The sequence below is a fragment of the Pygocentrus nattereri genome, chromosome 22, assembly GCF_015220715.1.
Source record: "Pygocentrus nattereri isolate fPygNat1 chromosome 22, fPygNat1.pri, whole genome shotgun sequence".
Classification (NCBI taxonomy): domain Eukaryota; kingdom Metazoa; phylum Chordata; class Actinopteri; order Characiformes; family Serrasalmidae; genus Pygocentrus; species Pygocentrus nattereri.
This window is the reverse complement of record NC_051232.1, coordinates 17,194,946-17,215,946: the sequence shown is the minus strand read 5'-3', so window position 1 is coordinate 17,215,946 and position 21,001 is coordinate 17,194,946. Positions and strand designations below refer to the sequence as shown.

The following is a 21,001-nucleotide window of genomic DNA, read 5'->3' as shown; positions in this document are numbered from 1 at the left end:
TCTTTGCATCATGACAGCGTCTCTTCAGACTGATGGAAAATGTGCACAAATGTGCTATAAACGATTCTATATAGAAACATTTTCAAAAAGGTTCTATATCGAACCATCTATAGCACATTCTCTATCTGTCTGAAGAACGTTTTAGCACCATCTCTTTTGAAGAGTGTATGTTTGTCACTGTAGATAATGGTCAGAAATCAGCTTGACACCCATCGCTTTGCGGTCAGTGACACTGCCCTCAATACCAAGTGTAGTTCATCCAGTGCCTTTAATGGGCATTCTTTTTTAGGCTAATTGTTTCATTGCTAAAAGGTATTTACTGAGTTCAATCCATGTTGCAAATCATACTGTTGTGTTTTCCAGTCTTTGTGTTGTTGTTTTCTGTGTTCTCTAAATAAAACTCTTCAGAACGTTAAACTGAACAGTTGGGGTTCAGGTGGCTGATGGCAGAGGTAAAAGATTAGCTGATATAAATAACAGACTGAGAGAAAGAGTGTGAGTGTGTAGGAGGACGGTGTTCGGTCCTGTGAGAAAAATGGGAAAAAATAGATGTGATGTAATGAGTTGAACGGAGGGGTTTCCTGGCAGAGAGAGAGAGAGAGAGAGAGAGAGAGAGGGAGAGAGAGGGAGAGAGAGGGAGAGAGGGGGAGGGGGTGCAGCAGTGCCCTGGAACAGTTAAGATCGGCCCCTCTTTTGATATGGACACAAGTTCCTGATCACTGCAGTGGGTTGTGGAGGCTCATCCAGAGGATGGTAAGCTTTCAGTTTACATCTTTCCCTGCTGGCATTTCTCCAAGCGCTGGGCAAGTGAACTACATAGACCAAATACTGAACTGCCAGTGCTTTAAATACAGAATCTGAAATGTTTCCAGCATAGAATCAGCATGAAGTACAATTAACAGGGTTGAAAATGGAACAGTAGCCACCTTTTAACTGTAGAATACTAAAATAATAGTAATAGTAGTCATTTAATATAGGATTGTCAGTGTTTAAATATAGAATCAGAAAAGTTTTAAATCTAGTATTAGCATTGTTCTAGATGTAAGAGTGTAAATGCTTGGCTTAGTATTGTTTATAATGCACTTTAAATGTATCATTAGCAATATTTTAAATGTAATATTCCCTGCTGAAAAAAACACAGATCAGCATGAATTCCATGCTGGTTTATGCTGGTCTGGTGCTGGTTTAGCTGGTCACCCAGTATGGTCATGCTGGTTGACCAGCAAACCAGCATCCAAAATATGTGAGCTTTGCTGGTGACTAGACATGCCGGCCTATGCTGGGTTTCCTAGCAGGGTTAGCACTGTTCTAAATGCAGGATTAGTAGTTTTCATTTATAAAAATTGCATTAGCAGAGTTTAAAATGTAGCACTGGCTATTTTTTGAAAGTAGAATTAGTGTTTTAATTAGAATTTTAAATTCAGTGTTATCAGTGTCTTAATGTAGGATTGAGAGTGTTATAGCATGGGATTTGCAGTGTTTCTGCAGAATTAGCCATGTTTTAAATGTAGGATTACTGCTTAAATGTCACATTAGCAAAATTTTAAATGTAGTTGTCAGTTTTGAAAGGATAGTATAAATATATGATCAGCAGTATTCAAAATACAGGATTAGTAGTGTGGCTAAAGTTAGGATTAGCAGTTTTAAATGCAGGATTATCAGTGTTTCAGTAACATAAGCAAGGCTCTACCTTATAATTATATCTAAAAGCTTTAAATGTAGGTTTGCAGCGTTCGCAATGTAAGAGTAGCAGTTAAGTGTAGCATTAGCAGTGTTTTAAACATCTTTCAGTTTCTAAATGTACTATTTGCAGTCTTTAAATATTAGTAGTGTCAAGATTTGTGGTAATTAGTGTCAGAGATTTTCGTTTATGACTTTTGTTGATGGTATGTGTTTATATGTGTCAGTATGTGCCAGTGGGTGTGGTGGGCTGCGATGTACAGTTGTGCTTGTATTGTTTTTGTTATAGTGCTTTTGGGTTGGTCTGCATGTAGGAATGTTTTGGAGTTGGTGTTTAGTAGTCAGATGGTTTCTCAGTAGGCACAGATTGGCCTGCTGGTGTTCGTGTGCATGTGCGAGCATGGCCCTTGTGATTTCTATCTCTGCCAAACTATGACATCATCCTCTTGCAGCCTCACAAGTTGGCCTTTTTACCTTGCAGGCTGGTGCCGCTTGAATTGGGTTTGTTAAATTCCTCCATAATCTGAAACTGAGAACGATGTTATATGCTTGAACTGGTTGAACTGAGTTCAAGGCTATGACAAATGAAAACCTTAGTCTCTCTCTTCTTAGGTATCACTCTGCCACTATCTGCACACTGTGGGAACTTGATAAGCATGGAAGACCTGTTGATCTGAACAAGCAACAGAAGAAAGCTAACTCTGATTTTAAAAAACAAAATATGAATGAAGTTAAATAAGCTGGACAGAACCAGCACTGTAAAAGAACATCAAGAATACTGAAGAGGTTCAGGGTTCAGGCAGAGACTGTGACCTGTAGTTTGACAATTTACATTAATGCAACACAGAGAATCCTTGGATCTGTGACCTTTATCCATAATTCCCACAACTACCCACAAGCTAAGTTGTAAAATACTTCAAAGAGATGGACAGGCCTGCATTTTATCACCTTGTGCTGGCTCTGGCTGGACTCCTCCTTCTGTCTCCACTGGTGGTCAGAAGCCAGAATGACACTGAGCCTATTGTTCTGGAGGGGAAATGTTTGGTAGTGTGCGACTCCACTCCTACCACAGAACCAGCCAGTAATGCACTGGGCATGTCAGTGCGCTCTGGTACTGGACGAGTGGCCTTTTCAGCCATTCGCAATACTAACCACGAACCTTCAGAGATGAGCAACCGGACGATGACCATCTACTTTGACCAGGTGAGTGATGAAGAGGAAAGCAATGTGTGGATAAATGGTTGAATGGCTGCATGGATGGATGGGTTGATGGATGATGATTGAAAGAATGAATTGATAGTGGGCAGGTAAATGGATGGATGGGAAAAATGGTGTAGAATCGGGAGTGGTTGAATAGATGCATCGATGGATAATTAGTAGATGAATGGACAGAAAGATGGACTGACAGGTCAGTAGATAAATGAATGCATGGATGGGCAGGTGGGTAGATAGAAGAATAAGTGGTAGATAAATAATTAATGGTAGGTGAATGGATAAATGGATGGGTGATAAATGGAAAGAATAATGAAAGTAGTCAATTGTTTAATGAACTTATACATTTTTGAGAGGTTAAACGAATGAATGAATGGATGGTTAGAAGGGTGGGTAGATGGATAAAGTAGTGGGTAGTGGTTAAAGTAGATAAATGTTTAACAAATCTGTCAAATTGGTAGAATAGATGGGTTAATAGGTGGTTAGACGGGCAGGGAGATGGCTAGACAGAAGGATAGATGGATGAACAGGTGGGTGAATGGATGGGTGATGAATGAGAAGCACATAAACAACAGTTTAATGAACTCGTAGAATTGGGAGTGGCTAAATAGACGGGTGGAGGATTGAATGGACAGGTAGGTGGATAGACAGAGGGAGGGGTGGATGGATGGATCAGTCAGTAGATGAATGCATGAAGATAGTGATAAACTGTTTATTGATATGATTGTGAGCTTATTGGTAGATGACCATGTAAGTAAGAACAACTGACTTAGCAGCCTGTTTCACTATGCGCTCCGTAAGGTCTTGGTGAACGTCGGCAGCCACTTTGACCCAGCGAGGAGCATCTTTCTGGCACCTAGGAAAGGCGTTTACAGCTTCAGCTTCCATGTGGTCAAAGTTTACAATAGACAGACAATACAGGTAAGGCACAAAGACGGACTATTATATTGAAGTATATTGTAAATAAAGCAACCTGGAAATATTTTCCCAAATACGTTTTGGCCTCAGGGACAGATACTAACAGACTCCTTCCCACAAATAGATTTTGCCCAGTTTTTTTAGTTAGTTACTCTTTACTTTAAGATACTTTCATATACCTTGGTTTTAGTCTGGCGTTCTCGAGCCACCCACTCATGCTGTGGACAGAATTTAGCACGAAGGCCCACGCTCCTGAGAAAGCGGATGCGTGGGAAACAAAACGCAATAGTATGGCAAATGCCAAAAAGATTGTTACATGTTCAATATGTGTAACGTGTTTTATGTAAAGAAAAAGGATTAAACAGGTGAAGGTTATACCAGAACCACATCGCATTCTGATTATGTTATACCAGATACGTTCATATCTATTTGTCTTTGATCTAATGACTAATATTGTTGCTGTAAGCAACAATGGGTTTTGTTTGACAATTTGGGTGATGTTGGATCAGTTTGGTTCACTTTCATACTGCATTTTCTTGAACTGTCAAACTTTTCTTGAATTCGGAAATTTCAAGCTCCAGTGTCTTGTAGAACTGATTTAGCAAGGGAGGAAAGTCTATGTGGTAGGAAAACAAATACTTGAGAAGATATTATATTTTTTAGAGGTTGGGTCTTGTATTTGGCCAAAGCGGTGATGGTTGACGGCTGACTCCGTTTGTGGTTTGACAGTTTCATCATGACTGTCATGACCGCCCTGCTTACTTCACCCCGTCTGTCTCTCCCCTTAGGTAAGTCTAGTGTTGAATGGATGGCCAGTGATATCTGCATTTGCAGGTGACCAGGATGTGACACGCGAGGCGGCAACCAATGCAGGGTTGGTTACCATGGAGAGAGGGGACAAGGCCTACCTCAAACTTGAGCGAGGAAACCTGATGGGCGGCTGGAAGTACTCCACTTTCTCTGGGTTTCTTGTTTTCCCTTTATAGAAGGCGCTAGCAGAGAAGGAGAACAAATCTAATTGAACTGAACCTACAGATTCAAAGAAATCCCAGCTATGATCTCAAAGAATTCTTGATGTACTTACCCTTCTCCTCTTCTCTGTCTTGTGCTGGTGATTTCAGTAGCTGTTCCTTATCATCACATTTGCATGGCTTCATCCTAAAGGCCCTCTGAACCAGATCATGAAGACACTTGGACAAACTGGTGACATCATCCAATGTCTGATGTGGCCATTTTATTAAGATCAAAGTGCAAATGGAAACAGGTGGATACATGGCCACAGACTTGATTCTATTTATTATCACTAGCGCCATCTGTTAATCTGGCAAAACAGGTCAGAAGAGAGCCAGATACATTTCTATGATCAGGTTGCCAAAGGACTGCAGGTTCCAATGTAAATCTTGGCTATGGTCATGCATATTAAAGTTTTGATGTTTGTATTGGCACAGATCCCTTGATCCATGTCCTGTTTAGCCAGTATGGGGTATAGCACATTACATAGAGGCCAAGTGGAATGCTTAGACATGCATATTCTTAAAAATAAAGGTTTCTAAAAAGGTTCTCAGCTTGTAGAACTAAAAAAAAAACATTAAACTGGTATATAACCTAGAAATATGTGTAAGGACCAGGGTTGGTGACCACTGCCCTATGGCACTTCTCCAAAGAACTTTAAAAGTGTGTAACTATACAGAACAATGGAATGTCGTCTTAGAATTTCCTGTCCTTTAATTAAACTACTATTTAGAAGATTTATGTGGTGTCTTCTCTCTCCAAGCTGCTTGTGTTGGTCTCTATATCTTTTACTACCAGCTGTTCCATCCTGTGGTCAGGAACACCCCCCCAGCTTCCAAGTTTTGTCGAGGATGCTGGGACATTAATTCTTTGTGCTGATCGTGCGGTTCAGTGTCCGTGAGATTCCGGTAGCAGATGGGGGAGTTGGCAAACAGAGTGCCAGAACCCTGCTGAGTACGCCATGAGCGCTGTCAGTGCTTGTTAGAGTCAGAGTTCCACGACGCTACAGGACATCGAAGAGAATTTGCTTGCACCTTTAAAGGGTCTTTTTATGATATTTGTAAAAGTTTATGTACCAAACAATTCTTTTCTCTTAGAATTAATAGAAATTGCATGGGTCGTCGTGACATCACAAAAACAGTAAATTCTAAACGGGCCATTTTTTGCAGATTATCTTGCACATATGGAGTGTTGGAACCAGGGAGCAAATGGTATGTTTTAAAACTTTAACAATATTTACATAATACATCAATTTCAAGTGATATGGACATGATATTTTTGAATGCCAGTTGCTCTTTATATCCTGTGGAGATTTCACCATGAATAGACCAACAAAAATGGTCGAAGTTTACTTAGAATAAAACATTGTCACATCAACAGATGGTTCGGCGAAGAACCAATTTACCTTTCCCGTTTTAGAATTGCCAGCATATAAGCAATATCTCACAACTGTCAGAATTTGCCTATAATCTTTTAATATGTGCTTCTATACACGAATAAAGGCAAAACAGAGGCCCTGTGCAGAGTGAGAGGCAAGAACAGATATTTGGGATGGTAAATTTTAATAGAAAACAGTTCCTAAAACTGGTTTCACAGTACCGTAGCAGCAGTGCCAGTTCACCCATGCATTCAAACCAAACCAAGACGAGCCTACATATACGCATCACTGAACCTACAGCATTTGCACACTTTTGGTCAGAATTACTAAAGTAAAAAAGTAAAATAACTGATGTAATTTTCTACATAGATGCAATGGCCTTTTAGCACCCATAATCAAAGGGACAGACGTTTCAACCCCACTTAATTGTAAGCAAAACAGCACCAGAGCTGGTTATAAAGAGGAACAGCAGAGATCAAACTGCTCTACATGTAATTTGCCCAATTTGTTGAGTAATTACAGATTACAGTGATATTATGAAAATGTGTGGGTTACACAAAGTAATATCAGGTAAATGGCTAATGTTTCACACATCTTACCTATTTTACCTATTTCACACAAAGAAACTCGGGGACACTCGACCTGACATACTGAAAAAAATCATCACTGTAGTCATAATTCTTTGAAATGGAGCAAAGTTTTAATACTGGAGCAGCTAGATAGTATCTTGTTCCTCTTTTCATGAGCCTTAAATTGGCTTTATATTCTCCAGCTCCTTATTCAACTTTTCAGTTCCACCTTAAATGGTGCTGCAGTTACCTTAATGATGCATACATAGAACGTAACTGCAGCACCAATTAAGGTGGAACAGAAAATTTGGTGGATGGCAGGAAGACGCTTCGTACCACAATGCATAGCGACAACAGTAAAGTTTGGTAGAGGAGGGATAATTGTCTGGGGCTCAGAGTGTGGGCACCTTATTTGCAGTGAAGGGTAACGTTAATACTACAGTCTATAGACATCTTAGACAATTATGTTTCTCTGTGCACAAAGCAAGGTCCATAAAGACATGGTTTTATGAGTTTGGTGTGGGGGAACTCCAGTGACGTCTCAGCTCTCATTCATCAGGTGAAACAGTTAGTTTTAAACAGCCTCAGCCGAATGTCTTTGAGAGAAGAAAGCAACAGGATAAGCTAAGCGGCTACAAACCTTCAGACAATAATGAGTGTGTGATGTTTGCAATTCCATTCTTTTTTGCTACATTAATTACAGTTTCACAGACAGATGAAAGATTACTGTACTGGCTCAACTCATCACTGTGATTTCTCCCACATCTGCTTCAGTGTAACGGAGCATAATGATACAGGATGAAGCGGTAAAGTGAGGGTAAAAAAAAATAAGCACAGTCATTTGCCCACAATTTGCCCGACTTTGCTACTGACACAGGCCTAATCTGTGGTTCACAGATATGTGGTTCATCCAAAAATCAAATGTACACAATTTTGCCATTAGCCAAAACATGGCTAGAAATGTTCAGTGTCCAATGTTTGCTTCTTTAGTTGTGCTCTGTTAGAAGTTAACAGCAGTCTAACCCCAAGAAGATTTCTGGTGATGCAGACTTCCATTCTGTGATAGCTCATAGCCTCATAGCTAAAGAATCAAAAAGTGGACATCAAACATGTCTTAGTGGATCAATTATGTTGGGGAAAAACTGTGCAAGTTTGATTATTTTGCTGAAGTTTTTGTGTGACACAATCAATGAAGCAGCCAAATGTCTAACAGAAACGTAGTTATGGTTTATGTTGTGAATTCTGTTGATATTTGGAGGGTTGATGAGAACTTGGAAGATTGACATGAGAGGGAGCTGTCGGGTATCTCTGCCTCTGTCTCTGACGTGGTAAATTCATATTCATGTAGTTGTTGTTGCCAATCTGCACTCCGGTGACGTTTGACAGGCTGATGCTCACATTGCCTAGGAGGAAGGAAAATGAAGAAAAAGGAAGTCTGTACATTTCTGAGCTACTGGTTTCAGGTCCCTTTTAAGCGAGGACGAGTTTGATGTGGGCCGTAGAGTTTTGTATGCTTTTGTGAGTGGGACTAGCACTTACCTGGTGTTGAGTATTGGCGCTGGGAGGAGATAAAAAAAAGAGTTTTAAGTTAAATTTGCATACTGTATTAAATGAACAATCCAGCACTGTTTAATCTAATCTGCCACATGTGTACTGTAAATACAATTACAAACTAATTTGAATGCATTTCCCTATTGACTCAACACACTTATAATAGAAGCTGATGAACAGCAGATCAATGTGTTTTCAATGTTTCAATGTTTTTTTTTCTGTAAGCAGAAAACAAGGCAACATGTTACAAATATAGCAGATTAGGCTAAAATGCTGCAATATTCCTCAAATATGCCTCCAAGTTTTTAAGTAATGGATAATAGATTTTCTCACAGAAAGGGACTTCGTTTCACCTTAAGTGCTAGTAGCGTTTAATGACTTTCACTCCAAATAACTACGACAGAAGTCATGTTACTGTAGTGTACTAACACTAAGCTAACATATTTTAAGGTTAGTAAGTGACAGATGTGAAAATTCATGAGCAGTCAAAAAGATGTACAACAACAAATTTCTTTAAGGGGGATTTTTGGAGATAATCTGCCTTGCATAATAATGTTGCATATAATACTCTGGTACACTCAGAGACAAGAAACTTACTTCATTTAGTTCAGCAACAATGCAAATATGAATAATGTCAATAAGTTCTAAAATCTGTTGCTTACAATACCAAAGGCAAATGGTGTGTCCAACATTTGGTGGACACCTTCTTTCAAGACCACTTATATAAACAGAGACAATTCTAAAAATGTAAGTAAACTAAGTCAATTGTAGATGGATCGTTTAGCTCTAATAACTGTTACAGTGGTCCACAGAAATCGCCAAATCCTACAAGAATTACAAAACAAACTGACTGGTTGTCTTAACAATGTGCATGAAAAAGAATAGACGAAGGAAAACAAGGTCACCGCTCGCTTCACATTTTAGTACCCTTCTGTTTCAATGTGTTCCACTGATCAGCGTCATTAAGGCACCACATTCTGGTGAAGTTAACTATGGTGTCCAGCTTTAGCGGCAGTCCTGAAACCTGTCAACTACATAAACTGCACGCTAACATAAATGTCAGCTCACTTGTTAACAATGTTATAATGAGGCAAGTTAACATCAGCACGTTAGACAGCTGGCTAGTTAAACTGAAGACAAATTGTGCAGTAGCATGTGGCATTATGAAATCCTAGGGTACAAAAGTACCTGCTTTAAATATGTTTAGGAAAAGTTTGCTGATCTGCGATGTTATCTTCATTCAGATTGGCCCATAAAAAAATAAATACCAAAAAAACTCAAATAAAAACTAAAAAAACTGCTGTCAATTTGCTAAGGCACATCTTAGCAAATTTTTAAACAATATACCTCAGCAGTGAGTTTATCACAATATACATTAGAATAAAGTCACATTCATAATTCAAATAAACATAGAAACAATAAAAAGTAACAAGAATTTCTTGGGTCCATATTTTTCCTTGACACCTTCACAGCCACCACGGAGACTTGTTAATATCATCAGTTACATCATGAGCACAACTTACTGAAGCACTGATTGGTCAAACCAGGAGCTGCTTTTTAACTACATATAATACTGGGCTTGAAAAGAGGCTTGAAAATGGTTAAACAAACACACTCACATCCAGAAAATCACTATTTATTTTATATATATATAAATATATATATATATATATTAAATAATAATCTATACATTTTGTATATTCAAATAGTAACACTTTTCTCAGCAAATAAACACAAACTACACAAATAAATTGATTTTGAAAATGTGCCTTGGGTGCCTAAGACTTTCACACAGTACTGTATGTGCATATTCCCAAACACCACACATACGCCAATGTTTTTTGTATATTATATTGAAATTATGAAATTATATTTTGCAATATAAAAAGAAAGCTGATCTTTTATGCGTGATGTAAATTTATTAGACTAACTTATAGCCAGGCAGGCTTACTACAACTGCTGAATTGCAAGCTGATAATTTTCTACATATCGGTTAGCCATCACGTTATTTTAGTGCTGTATGGCTCTAACACACAACAAAAGCTAGCAGCTAAGGTCTCAAGCCAAGCTTTCTCTCAGTCTCAAATGCCACACATCGTTACAACATCCTCCTTTAAGTTGTGTATGAATCAGCATGAATTGCTTGTGTCGCTTGGAAATGCACAAAAACCATAGTATACCTGCTTAATCACTGGAGCTTATCCTGAAAGCTGCGTGACTCTCTGTGAGAAAGGTTTATTAGTGTGACTGAATAAGATTTATTCCAGACCTGGGTCATCAGAGGCTTATGCATGGTGGGTGGTGCTTTGGCAACTGGTTTGTGATTGTCTCCTGACGAAGTTGGAGTACGTTGACGAGCAAACGTCTCTGTCACGATGATATGCAGACAAAAAGTTTATTAGTTATGGAGAGCGATCAAATAACAAAGCCACAGTTAACTGGTTAACTGGTTAGACTGGTTCACATTACCTGATTCTTTGGGCCTTGGGTTTGCAGCACTGCCTGTGGCCTAAAAAGACAGTAGACTTATTATAACTATATATATACATATATATACATATACTATATATATACATATAACTATAACAAAGGTGGATCTTATAGATAATCCTTACTTCCCCCTTTAAACATCCCCTTTTAGAAATGAATACCTGCACAGGTGTTAGCTCAGTCTTCACAGAATAATGAGAGTTTTCTTTAATGCACCCTAGGGAAGAAACAGACGGAGAACAAATCAGATACGCAGAATTCCTTCATATAGAATAAGTGATGTAGATACAAGTCAATATTAAAATCGCAAAAGTATTTATGTCCTAAGGAGTCTGCTGAGTAGAAACTGACTAAAGGCGCCCTGAGTAACCTCAACTTAAACTATGTTGTTGACCTAATTGAAATGCACAAATCAAAATTATTCGTTAGAAGAATTTTTGACTACAGGGAGTTGAGTAAACTCAAAAACCAGAGGATCATTTTGAGTTGATGCATTTTTTACAGTGAAAAAAGAAATAAGAGTTCACTGAACTTCAAATAATAACAAATATACCCACAAATTATTCTGCTGTTAATACTAGAAGTGCAATTAATTCAAAAATTAAAAAATGAAAAGTTAACCAGGTTCCTTACTTTTTTAAGCTTAAAAAGTTGCAGAATTTTCAAGCGCATTAATGCAAATTTCTGTCTGCATTCACAGGCTTCAGAAATGAGCAGGATTATCAAACTTCTGAAAACAAAAAAACCCAAAAATGCATGCAATGCACAAGATCTATGATTAAGCACCGCATGCATAATGCTACTATTGTTAGGTGGCCTGCTTCACTTCAGTTCTAGTGGTAACTATTTTTCAAGTCTTAGTAATTATTCTAAACCTAATGGCAGTAAAAAGGTAAGTAGTGAATGAAAAGTTCAGCTGCCCATCCTTTAAATCAGTAGTGACCTGAGGGCTGGAGTCCTGCACGGTTTGGTTATTTCCCAACCAAACATGATTAGTTGAACTATATGTGCAGGAATCCAGCATAGATTTGCATTAAATAAGGTGCCAAACGGCCAACAGAGCAGAATTTACCGTTCTGTGTTTTGGAGGTGACATGGAGCGATTCCATACTGGAACTGACTTCGTCTTTGTTATCCTATACAAAATGAGTGAGAGAAAGTGTGATGCATTTAAAAAGAGCACTAACCTCATTCTCGCAATGTAAATTTTAATAATGCATACGAAATCTATAAAGAATACTTTTAAATTATAAGAATGAGAAAGTACAGGAACATAAACTTCAAAAAGCTTATACAAAGTATAATTCATTGCAGGTTAAGGTTGAAAAACACCTTCAACATCAGCTAAAATGTGTGAAACACAATTCTGCGTACCATACCTTTACCATTAAAGAGAAACAAAGCTTAAACTACAAGTATAATTAGAGTTTTGTACCAGCTTTTTCTGAACAGCACAGACACTGTCATGTACTTCCTTCTTGTGCAATGTGTACACCTCCTCAGTCACCTTAATACAATCTGAAATGAACATAAAAAACAAATAAGCAACAAAATGTGATAAAATACTCAGCGAACTAAAACACAATAGAAAAACAAGGACAAGGCACAAAATGACAAATAAACAATGGTGGGACCAACAGTTCCTTTTTCAATCTGCATATTTATCCTTCAAATTGAGGACATTTTTTAACTGCAAGCATTAGGGCAATTGGTTCTGACACATAGACCTACCAGCACCTTTCAAGAGGACAACAGCACAACTACAACAGTGTACCATATTTGAAAGCAAACACCTGTAAACAGCAGGACAGATGACTGTATCGTCCCTGTGAAAACGTGATGCAGGGAGAGAAAATCACACATGGGTGAGCAAATTAAAGAGACCTGGAGCACCAGCTAGCCCTGCTCATAGCATTTACGTTCCTTAACAATTACTTGGGTTAGTAATGAGTGGAAAACATAACTTTAGAACTTCAGAATACAAGTGTCATGATTGGCCCCTCCCAGTCCTCCATGTGCTTTTGTTTACTTCTGGTCTTGTCCATGTGCTTCCTTGTTTTGATTCTTCCCTGTCCTGCCCCCTTGTTTCCAGACCCTGCCCTTGATTGTTCTCACCTGTGTCTTGTTAACCCTCTTGTTAATGTGAGGAGTTTTTGAAGAAATATGTCCTTAAATCACCTTTTAGTAAAAGTTTTGTAATAATAATTAACTTAGAAATGATCAAAGACAGAGTTATGAGCATTACAAAGAGAGAAACAGACCCAGAGAGAAATATACCCATTTGCCGGAACAGCAGGCCCAACGCTTCCAAATATGGGCTTTCCGCTCCAGGAGCAGATAGTGTAGGTTATGAAATAGATCTTTGAAGGTGAGTGCACCTGGCCTAGGAGTCTGAGAAATGCTGCACATTCAGCGAAAACAAGCCAGCCGCTACTGAGCAAAATAGATAAGAGCTGGTAGAAACTAGCCCATAACTCAAAATTAATGAGGAGAGCAGCCAACACTTGGTCAAGATGACCTAGTGTGCCAGGATAAGGGAAGTATATATAAAAAAATATTTGTTGATATCCCTAGGAACAAGGGTTCCTAAGAAAGCTAGAAAAAACAGTTCTATTGGTAACCGAGGTGATTTCAGGATGTATCAAAAAGGTGGGGCAATGATCTCACCCCCGGGAGGGGTGATGAGCTCGCCCAAGAGTGGTATAAAATGTATGGTTTTTGAAGTGTCTGTACATTTTGGCTTTCGGGCCACTTTGGGCTGGAGGTTAGGGAACCAGTCTTGTTACCGGAAGGTCGCCAGTTTGATCCCCAGAGCTGACAGCACATGACTGAGGTGTCCTTGAGCAAGACACCTTACCCCCAACTGCTCCCCAGGCGCTGCGAATTGGGCTGCCCACTGCTTCGGGCAAGTGTGCTCACTGTCCCCGTGTGTGTGTGTGCTCACTAGTGAGTATGTGGTGTTTCACTTCACAGATGGGTTAAATGCGGAGGTGAAATTTCCCCGTTGTGTGACTAACCGAACCTGCAGCTGAAGTTTTTTTCATCTGACTTTGACTTTTTTGCAAGATTGATTCACTTTTCTTTAACTTTTGCAAGAACGCTTTTTCAATCTTTTTAATTCGCTACCCATTTTTTACATTAGAGAACAGATTAAATCAAAAACAAAACTTTGACTTAACTTTAATTAATTAGTAATGTTTTTTCCACATCGTCAGGTTCTTCGGAGCGGAGGACATTAACCACCTGTGTCTTGTTAACCCTGTTCTAGTATTTAATCCCTGTGTTTTTTCCTAGTTGTTTGCTGGTCTTTGTATTGTATGGTGTTTGATTTTTCTGGCCTCCATTGTATTTTCTGTTCTCTGTTGTGTTTAGCCTGTGTTCCTTTTTGTCATGTCTGTCCCTCGTTCTCTCCGTATTGGCTCTTGACCCTGGACTGTTTAGACCCTGAGTATGGATTTACCTCTAATAAATCTCTCTTCTCTCAGCACATGCGTCTGCCAGCAGCCCAGGCACTGTGTAATTCCCTTTGGTCATTTTTTTAGTCATAACTATGAAAATATTGTAGTTGACCAAAACTGTTTTTATAGTTGGCAGTGTCATACGGCAACTCAAAATGTGTTTCAGCCAATCTGATTTCAGAACCTCAACTATCCATTTTATAACAGATTTTTTAATGTTTCGTGCCATTTTAGGCCCGCTGGTGAATGATTAATTATCATCTAATGATGGTTTGTTATTGGTCAAAAGAATTTTAGTTTAATGTCCAGAAGGAAACAATGTGTGATATTTTACAGCTGCACATTTAGAGTAACATACAGTCACAAAGTGCTAAACTAGTGCCTATAAATTTAAGCTTCATTCACCTTGCAACTCATTTTAAACTAACTGCTTACATGTGACAAAATATTAAGACACAGCTCAATTCGACCAGACATGGGCATGTGGGACCAGTGAACCTAGATGTTATAATTAATATATCGCTTAGAATGTCTTTAAGACTCGAGGTTGAAATACAGTGCTCAAAAGTAGTTTTTCATCATCAAGCTAGAAAACTTTCATTGAACACTAAAGCTAATGAGCTTGTTCAGATCAGAGATCTCTGATGCACCAACCTCACTCGAAATGTCATTAGCTGTAGAAAACTTTAATATAGAGTCGTTTAGTCTTTGGGCAAGGAAAACATGTTTATATTACACTGAAAAATCCATAATCAAAAGACAAAAATGTACAGAAGGAGTGGAAAGAAACAGGATCTAGCTCTGGCCATCCAAAAGAAAAAATCCAAACATCAGTTGTGAAACATCATGCAGTCAATGCCTAGAAGACTTCAAGCTGTCATCCAAAAGAAAAGATGACTTAAATAAAATACTAAATACTAATGCACATAAAATAATGAGACATTGTTGTTTGTCCAGCTAATATTTCAGTACTTTTACTTCAAGTTTTCAAATAATTACTGGGGTTCATTCTGAGTTAGTAAACCTGGCTGTTATCACTGGTTATAATTTTCTCGATAGATACAAATGAATAAGTGATAACCTTAGCTTGGGAAGTAATAAATACACAAAAAAAATATTCAGTGTGTTTCCGAGCACTAATTTTGAGCTCGATAGGCAAATGTGTTGGCTTTCATGACACGAAAAAATACGAACAAACAATTTAAACCTTTAACAGTGTAAATTTTCCAAGTGCATGATTTGGTTCCTTTAGTATAGTCTTACAGTAGCAGCTCACCTCTGAAGGAAGGTCTCTGTTCAGGCTTATCATCCCAGCAGCGCTGCATCAGCTCAACCAAGTGACTAAGCCCATCTGCCTTGCTGCGGTCCACAGAGGTCAGATCAGGCCTGTCTCCTTCAGGGATGCGAAACCTCACCAGACTAGATATCACACCTAAAGAAGAGCCATGTGTGAAGAAAAGAGAAAGAGAGGAAGATTCTGAGAATGTCCAGGAAAGAATCTACCACCCACCCTAAACAAATGAAATGCTCAGAATTCACTCTGTTACACTGTAATAATAATATTTACTTAAACAATGTGTAAGTTTTACATGAATTTAAATACATAAAATACATAAATTAAATATTTCATTTCAAGCTTATCTTTTACTCATGGCCTATTATCCGGTACTTACTACAAAGTATTCAGTAACTACAGGGAAAATAATATGTAAGGCATTAAAATATGATGATATTTTACTGCTATCATGATCATTTTTGTTACTGCGATACACAATATCGCTGTTGTCGAAAGAAAAACTTGCATCTCCAGAATGATACCTTTAGAGGAAAAGGAAAAATACCTATTTTACTTTAAACATAAGTCAATGGAACCAGACTTTTTACCAAGTTATTTTGAGCTGTTTCTTTTGGTCTATCCATCATGAAATTGACACACAACATAAAGGGCAACAGGCATTTTCACTTATGCCAAAAACTGAAACATGTCAAAAATGGAGATACAAGGTTTCGTTCTGACAACAGCGATATGCATTTCTGGGTATATTGTTAGTATAATTACTAGCATGTTTGTTTGTGCATCAAAAAAAGTGATGCTTATAGCATATCCTAAAAATCTTTTTAAGTATCATAATATACTATTTCTTCCACATCGCCCATCCCTTGTATCAAGTTATGAGAGTGAGGAAATTCTGGTCTTTTTACCCACCTGTCGTTAAAAGTTAAGGGGTTGAAAAACGCTGTGGATACTCACTGTCATAAGGCTCCCTTCCGGTTATGACTGACCACAACAGTATACCATAGCTGAGACAAAGTACAAAAAGAAAAACAAGGTCATTAAATACACTGAGGAGGAGGCCATGCTCTCAGTCAAAGTCACAGATCCCTTAATACACATTCCTCACCTGTAAATGTCAGAGGAAAAGCTGGGTGTATAAGAAGAAAGCCGAAATGCTTCTGGAGGCATGTAGCTTAAGGTCCCACCTGTCTCCTCATCTCTGTCCATTCTGGAAGCACTCCGGGCCACTTTTGCCAAGCCAAAATCTGTGAGCTTAGAACAGAATTTACAACCTGTTGATCAACGATTAATTCAGCAAAATAATGCCTGGGGCCCTTTTTTGTGTAGTCGCAAGCGTGGCATAACTATGTGGCATGAGCGATTTCTTTCCTATTTTTGTCCGGTTACTCTTTTCATGGCCACACGTGCTACAATGGATTAGTGCATTAATTATGCTTGAAATTTTTAATACAGTATAAGACATTCCTATCCAAGCTCAACCAAAGCCAAAGCGCCAGATCATTTTGTCCAAAACTGACCCAAGTGCCACATAACAGCCTCTCAATTTTTTTTTATTTGTATTTTACAACTTAATAATTTAAATTATACATGATCTGACTTGACTTTCTTTCACAGACTGTGCCATTTGGAAAATGTCATTGGCATACAGGGTTGTTCAAGCAGATATCAGGAGCTGATTTGATTGAATATTGCTGTACATTTATGGCATTTGGCAGACGCTCTTATCCAGAGCGACTTACAGTTTGATCATTTTACACAGGCTGAGGTAGTGTTAGGAGTCTTGCCCAAGGACTCTTATTGTTATAGTGTAGGGTGTTTACCCAGGTGGGGATTGAACCCCAGTCTATAGTACAGACTAACCAACCACCAGCTGTAGCATGCCTAATCCTTCTAATCTCAACGTATGATAGTATTATTTCAGTTTGATAATAATATATGCCCCTTGGTAAGGACAAGACTTCACTTAAAGCCTGGTTGTGGTTTAACTGGGTTGAGAGAAGTTCAAAAAAGCTTTTGATTTGGCTGATTTTTCACTAACTCTCCTAAGTATGCTGTCGGGACCAGAAAGCACTCCGTCCTCCACTCCGAAGTTCCCGACGATGTGAAAAAACGTTGCTAATTAATTAAAGTCAAATCAAAGTTTTACTTTTAATTTAACGTTTTTGCAAAAGTTTAAGAAAAGTGAAAAATCAATCAAAGTCAGATGAAAAGACTAAACTTCAGCCGCAGATTCGGTTCGAAGGGAAGAAAAGGCGTCTTTATTAGTTCCAATGTGACAAGTTGGCGCCCGAAAGCCTAAATGTACAGACACTTCAAAAACCATACATTTTATACCACTTATGAGTGAAGCCATCACCCCTCCTTGGGGTGAGAAGGGTGAGATCATCGCAGCTCCTATTCTTGATACATCCTGAAATCACCAATCAATAGAACTGTTTTTCTAGTTTTCTTAGGAACCTTTCCTTCCTATATTTTATATAATTCCCTTATCCTGGCACATGAGGTCATCTTAACCAAGTGTTGGGTGCTCTCCTCATTCATTTTGATTGATGGGCTAGTTTCTACCGGTTCTTATCTTTTTTGCTCTCTAATGGCAGGCTTGTTTTCGCTGAATGGGCAACACTTCTCACGGCTCCTAGGCCAGGTGCACTCACTGTCAAAGATCTCTTTCAAAGCCAGTACTGTCTGTTCATGGAGTAGAAAATCCATATTTGGAAGTTTTGGGCCTGCTGTTCCAGTCTACCTGCCTCAGTTAAATACTTATAGGCCTGACTGTCTCTGTTTTATGCTCATAACTCTGTCTTTAATCATTTCTAAGGTAATGATTATTACAAAACCTTTATTAAAAGGTGATTTAAAGACATATTTCTTCAAAAAAAATCCCACAATGCCTTAAAGGTTATGGGTTTCCACCCTTGAGATCACAGTGCACCCTATACATATTGTATCAAAAAGTATCAAATTTCCTTCAAGTAATCCTTTAAGTGTGAAACAAACTTTCTGAATTTCAGTTGCGTCAGGACAATTTAAGGTTACCTTGGCATTGAGGCTGTCGTCCAGCAGTACGTTGCTGGGCTTGAGGTCCAGGTGCAACAGAGGCGGTTTCAGCTGGTGGAGGAAGTTCATGCCCAGAGCGATCTGGTGCATGATGCGGAAAGCGAGGGCCCAGGGAGGGGGTCCATTCAGAACCCTTTGGAGGTCCGCCAGAGAGCCCCTCTCCATGTACTCCATTACTAAACCTAACTGAGTAGAGGTTTTTCCTGGTGGGTGACCTTCATACACCCCCAGAATTCTTAGCACGTGTTGACTCCCACCATGACGCATCAGGTCCGCCTCTCGGAGAAGAGATGAACTGGAAATGGGAACAATAAGAAAGGAGGGACAAAGAAGTGAGAAACTGTGGCACACCTTAAGCATACTCAATAAAGTCTTCTGTCCGGGGGTTTTCCATATGACTTGCTTTTGATATTATATACATTATATACAATGTTTCAATCAAGAAGGCAAACACAACAAACAGCAAACAGTTTTTACCTGTCTTTACAGTGTAATAACTTTATGGCAATTTTCATCCCCCATTTTGCATGTTTTGCACTATAGATCTGTCCAAATCCACCAGAATCAATCGGATACCAGGACTCAGGACACAAACAGTCATCATGAATCAAAGGTGGCACGATGCAGAACAGTGCCATTTCTCACTGTGTAGGGAATTGGTTTTGTTGCAAATAGACTTTAAGAAAGAAAAAAAAAAGAAGAAAATTCATCAACATTTTATTTTTGTCCACTGATGCTAAAATTGCTAAATATTTATTAGATACTCAATGTTTGTTAAAATGACCTTCATTCCGCCAACCCACAACCTGGCATTCCACTCATTTTTCAAAATTTCTGCATAATTCATTCAATGAGACGTTAACAAAGTAGCTGTAAACTTGAATGCATTCCTAATGCGTTAATATGGTAAATTATTAATGTCACTAATGCTTTTAAACCCTGCATTCACACAATAAAAAATACTGTAATGTCATAATAATGAATTATTGAATAATAATAACTACATTGTGATGAAGCTTATGTTGCCCTGTCATACAGTATATATGACAAAATGCATGTCTTTTAACAAAGAAAACACGTTAAGGTCAATTTTGACCAAATAGGATCAGTATGAGACGAAATACTGTAGTTAATCGTGTTTATTTATTTTAATTGTTCGACAGCCCATAAACAGAACCATTCTGAGTGGTTTGATGTGAAGTGCATTGTAAAGAAAGTGGTGATGATTAGAACCAGGGGTTACAATATCATCAACGTAATGTTGTCATGTTGACTTTGGAAAAATAATGGTTAAAAAAAAAACTTCCTTAGGCTCTATTTTTTCTTATGAGCCCCTGCGTGTACCCCTCCGCCATAAACAGATTGACGTCCACCTGATGAATTGGTTATGAATACGCTGCTGGGTGTCTCACACATTGTTTTATGACAATTTTGTAGAAAGTTTTGGCTTAAATTGTATTTTAATCCACTTTTAGGGAGGAATACATGTCATGCGTTGTAAAGTAAAATAGGCCCAGAGGAAAACATTTTTGCAGATTTCTGACTATTTTATCAGAATCAACACTATATAAAAAGTCAGAGGACATGTGTATACTCACTGGTGGTTTTGGATAGTACATAAAATATATACATATCTATTTGTGTTGTAGACACAGCGATCCCTGGTTCCTATCACCACCACTGTAAAGAAATCTGTGTGAGTTTTTCTACACCAGAACACTTCACATCAAACCAATCTGAATGACTTTGTTTACATCTCAAGGTCTGAATTACACAGAAAATTTGAACAATTGGTGGAATTGCCCTCTAAACTACTTAAACTTCTGGTTCCTATCATCACCACTGTGAACAATACTGATTCGGTACGTTTCTACAGAACGGCGTTATTTCACACCACACCACACTCAACGACTTTGTTTACATCTTAACGATTTATTTATACAGAAATTTTTTAAAAAAGCGCGGACTTTCCCTTTAACCTTTCCCTAAACTGTGCTATCTTATCAAAAATCTATCCATGAAAGTTATCATATATTGAAGCTCATATATTATTACACTGTAATAAGTCAAAGGATCGTTACAGGCAAAATCCAACGTAACGTAACCCAGCTTACCTGACTCATAGTCCGGGTGGAGAGAGAGTTAACCCCACAGGGTATTAACCCCTAGAACATGTTAGTAAACTTATTTACAGGTTCTCGAGGCAGTGCCATGCCTCACTACATGCTGCTTCTGTGCTTTTTTAAGGATTCTATGCTGAAATGGCGACGGTTAGACAGAAAACAGCAGTATTGTATTAGGTGCACTACTTTCACTTCCTCAACCAGCCAGTGAGGAAAAAGGAGGAACGTGACGTCACCGACGTTTCCTTGGTATACTG

At 38.5% G+C, this 21,001-nt stretch overlaps 2 protein-coding genes across 3 annotated transcripts; one reads left to right on the top strand and one right to left on the bottom strand.

Annotated features, from left to right (window-relative positions):
• The first annotated feature begins 608 nt into the window (after nucleotides 1–608).
• Nucleotides 609–5,562, top strand: si:dkeyp-74b6.2 (cerebellin-1). The gene is made up of 4 exons (XM_017709363.2): nucleotides 609–753; nucleotides 2,293–2,883; nucleotides 3,694–3,813; nucleotides 4,599–5,562. Exons 2-4 carry the CDS (start codon nucleotides 2,605–2,607, stop codon nucleotides 4,794–4,796), a joined length of 597 nt encoding a protein of 198 aa, XP_017564852.1. The 5' UTR covers nucleotides 609–753; nucleotides 2,293–2,604; the 3' UTR covers nucleotides 4,797–5,562.
• An 804-nt stretch (nucleotides 5,563–6,366) lies between these two features.
• ripk3 (receptor-interacting serine-threonine kinase 3) lies at nucleotides 6,367–20,975 on the bottom strand. Of its 2 annotated transcripts, XM_017709358.2 has the most exons (13): nucleotides 20,736–20,975; nucleotides 19,099–19,297; nucleotides 18,601–18,916; nucleotides 16,670–16,815; nucleotides 16,519–16,568; nucleotides 15,544–15,699; nucleotides 12,245–12,327; nucleotides 11,882–11,945; nucleotides 10,971–11,026; nucleotides 10,789–10,828; nucleotides 10,589–10,686; nucleotides 8,308–8,326; nucleotides 6,367–8,171 (listed from the first exon to the last, which is right to left on the bottom strand). In XM_017709358.2, exons 2-13 carry the CDS (start codon nucleotides 19,257–19,259, stop codon nucleotides 7,990–7,992), a joined length of 1,371 nt encoding a protein of 456 aa, XP_017564847.1. In that variant the 5' UTR covers nucleotides 19,260–19,297; nucleotides 20,736–20,975; the 3' UTR covers nucleotides 6,367–7,989. The 2 variants fall into 2 exon arrangements, with proteins under 2 accessions (XP_017564847.1, XP_017564848.1); XM_017709359.2 differs by lacking the exon at nucleotides 19,099–19,297.
• Between the last annotated feature and the right edge of the window lie 26 nt (nucleotides 20,976–21,001).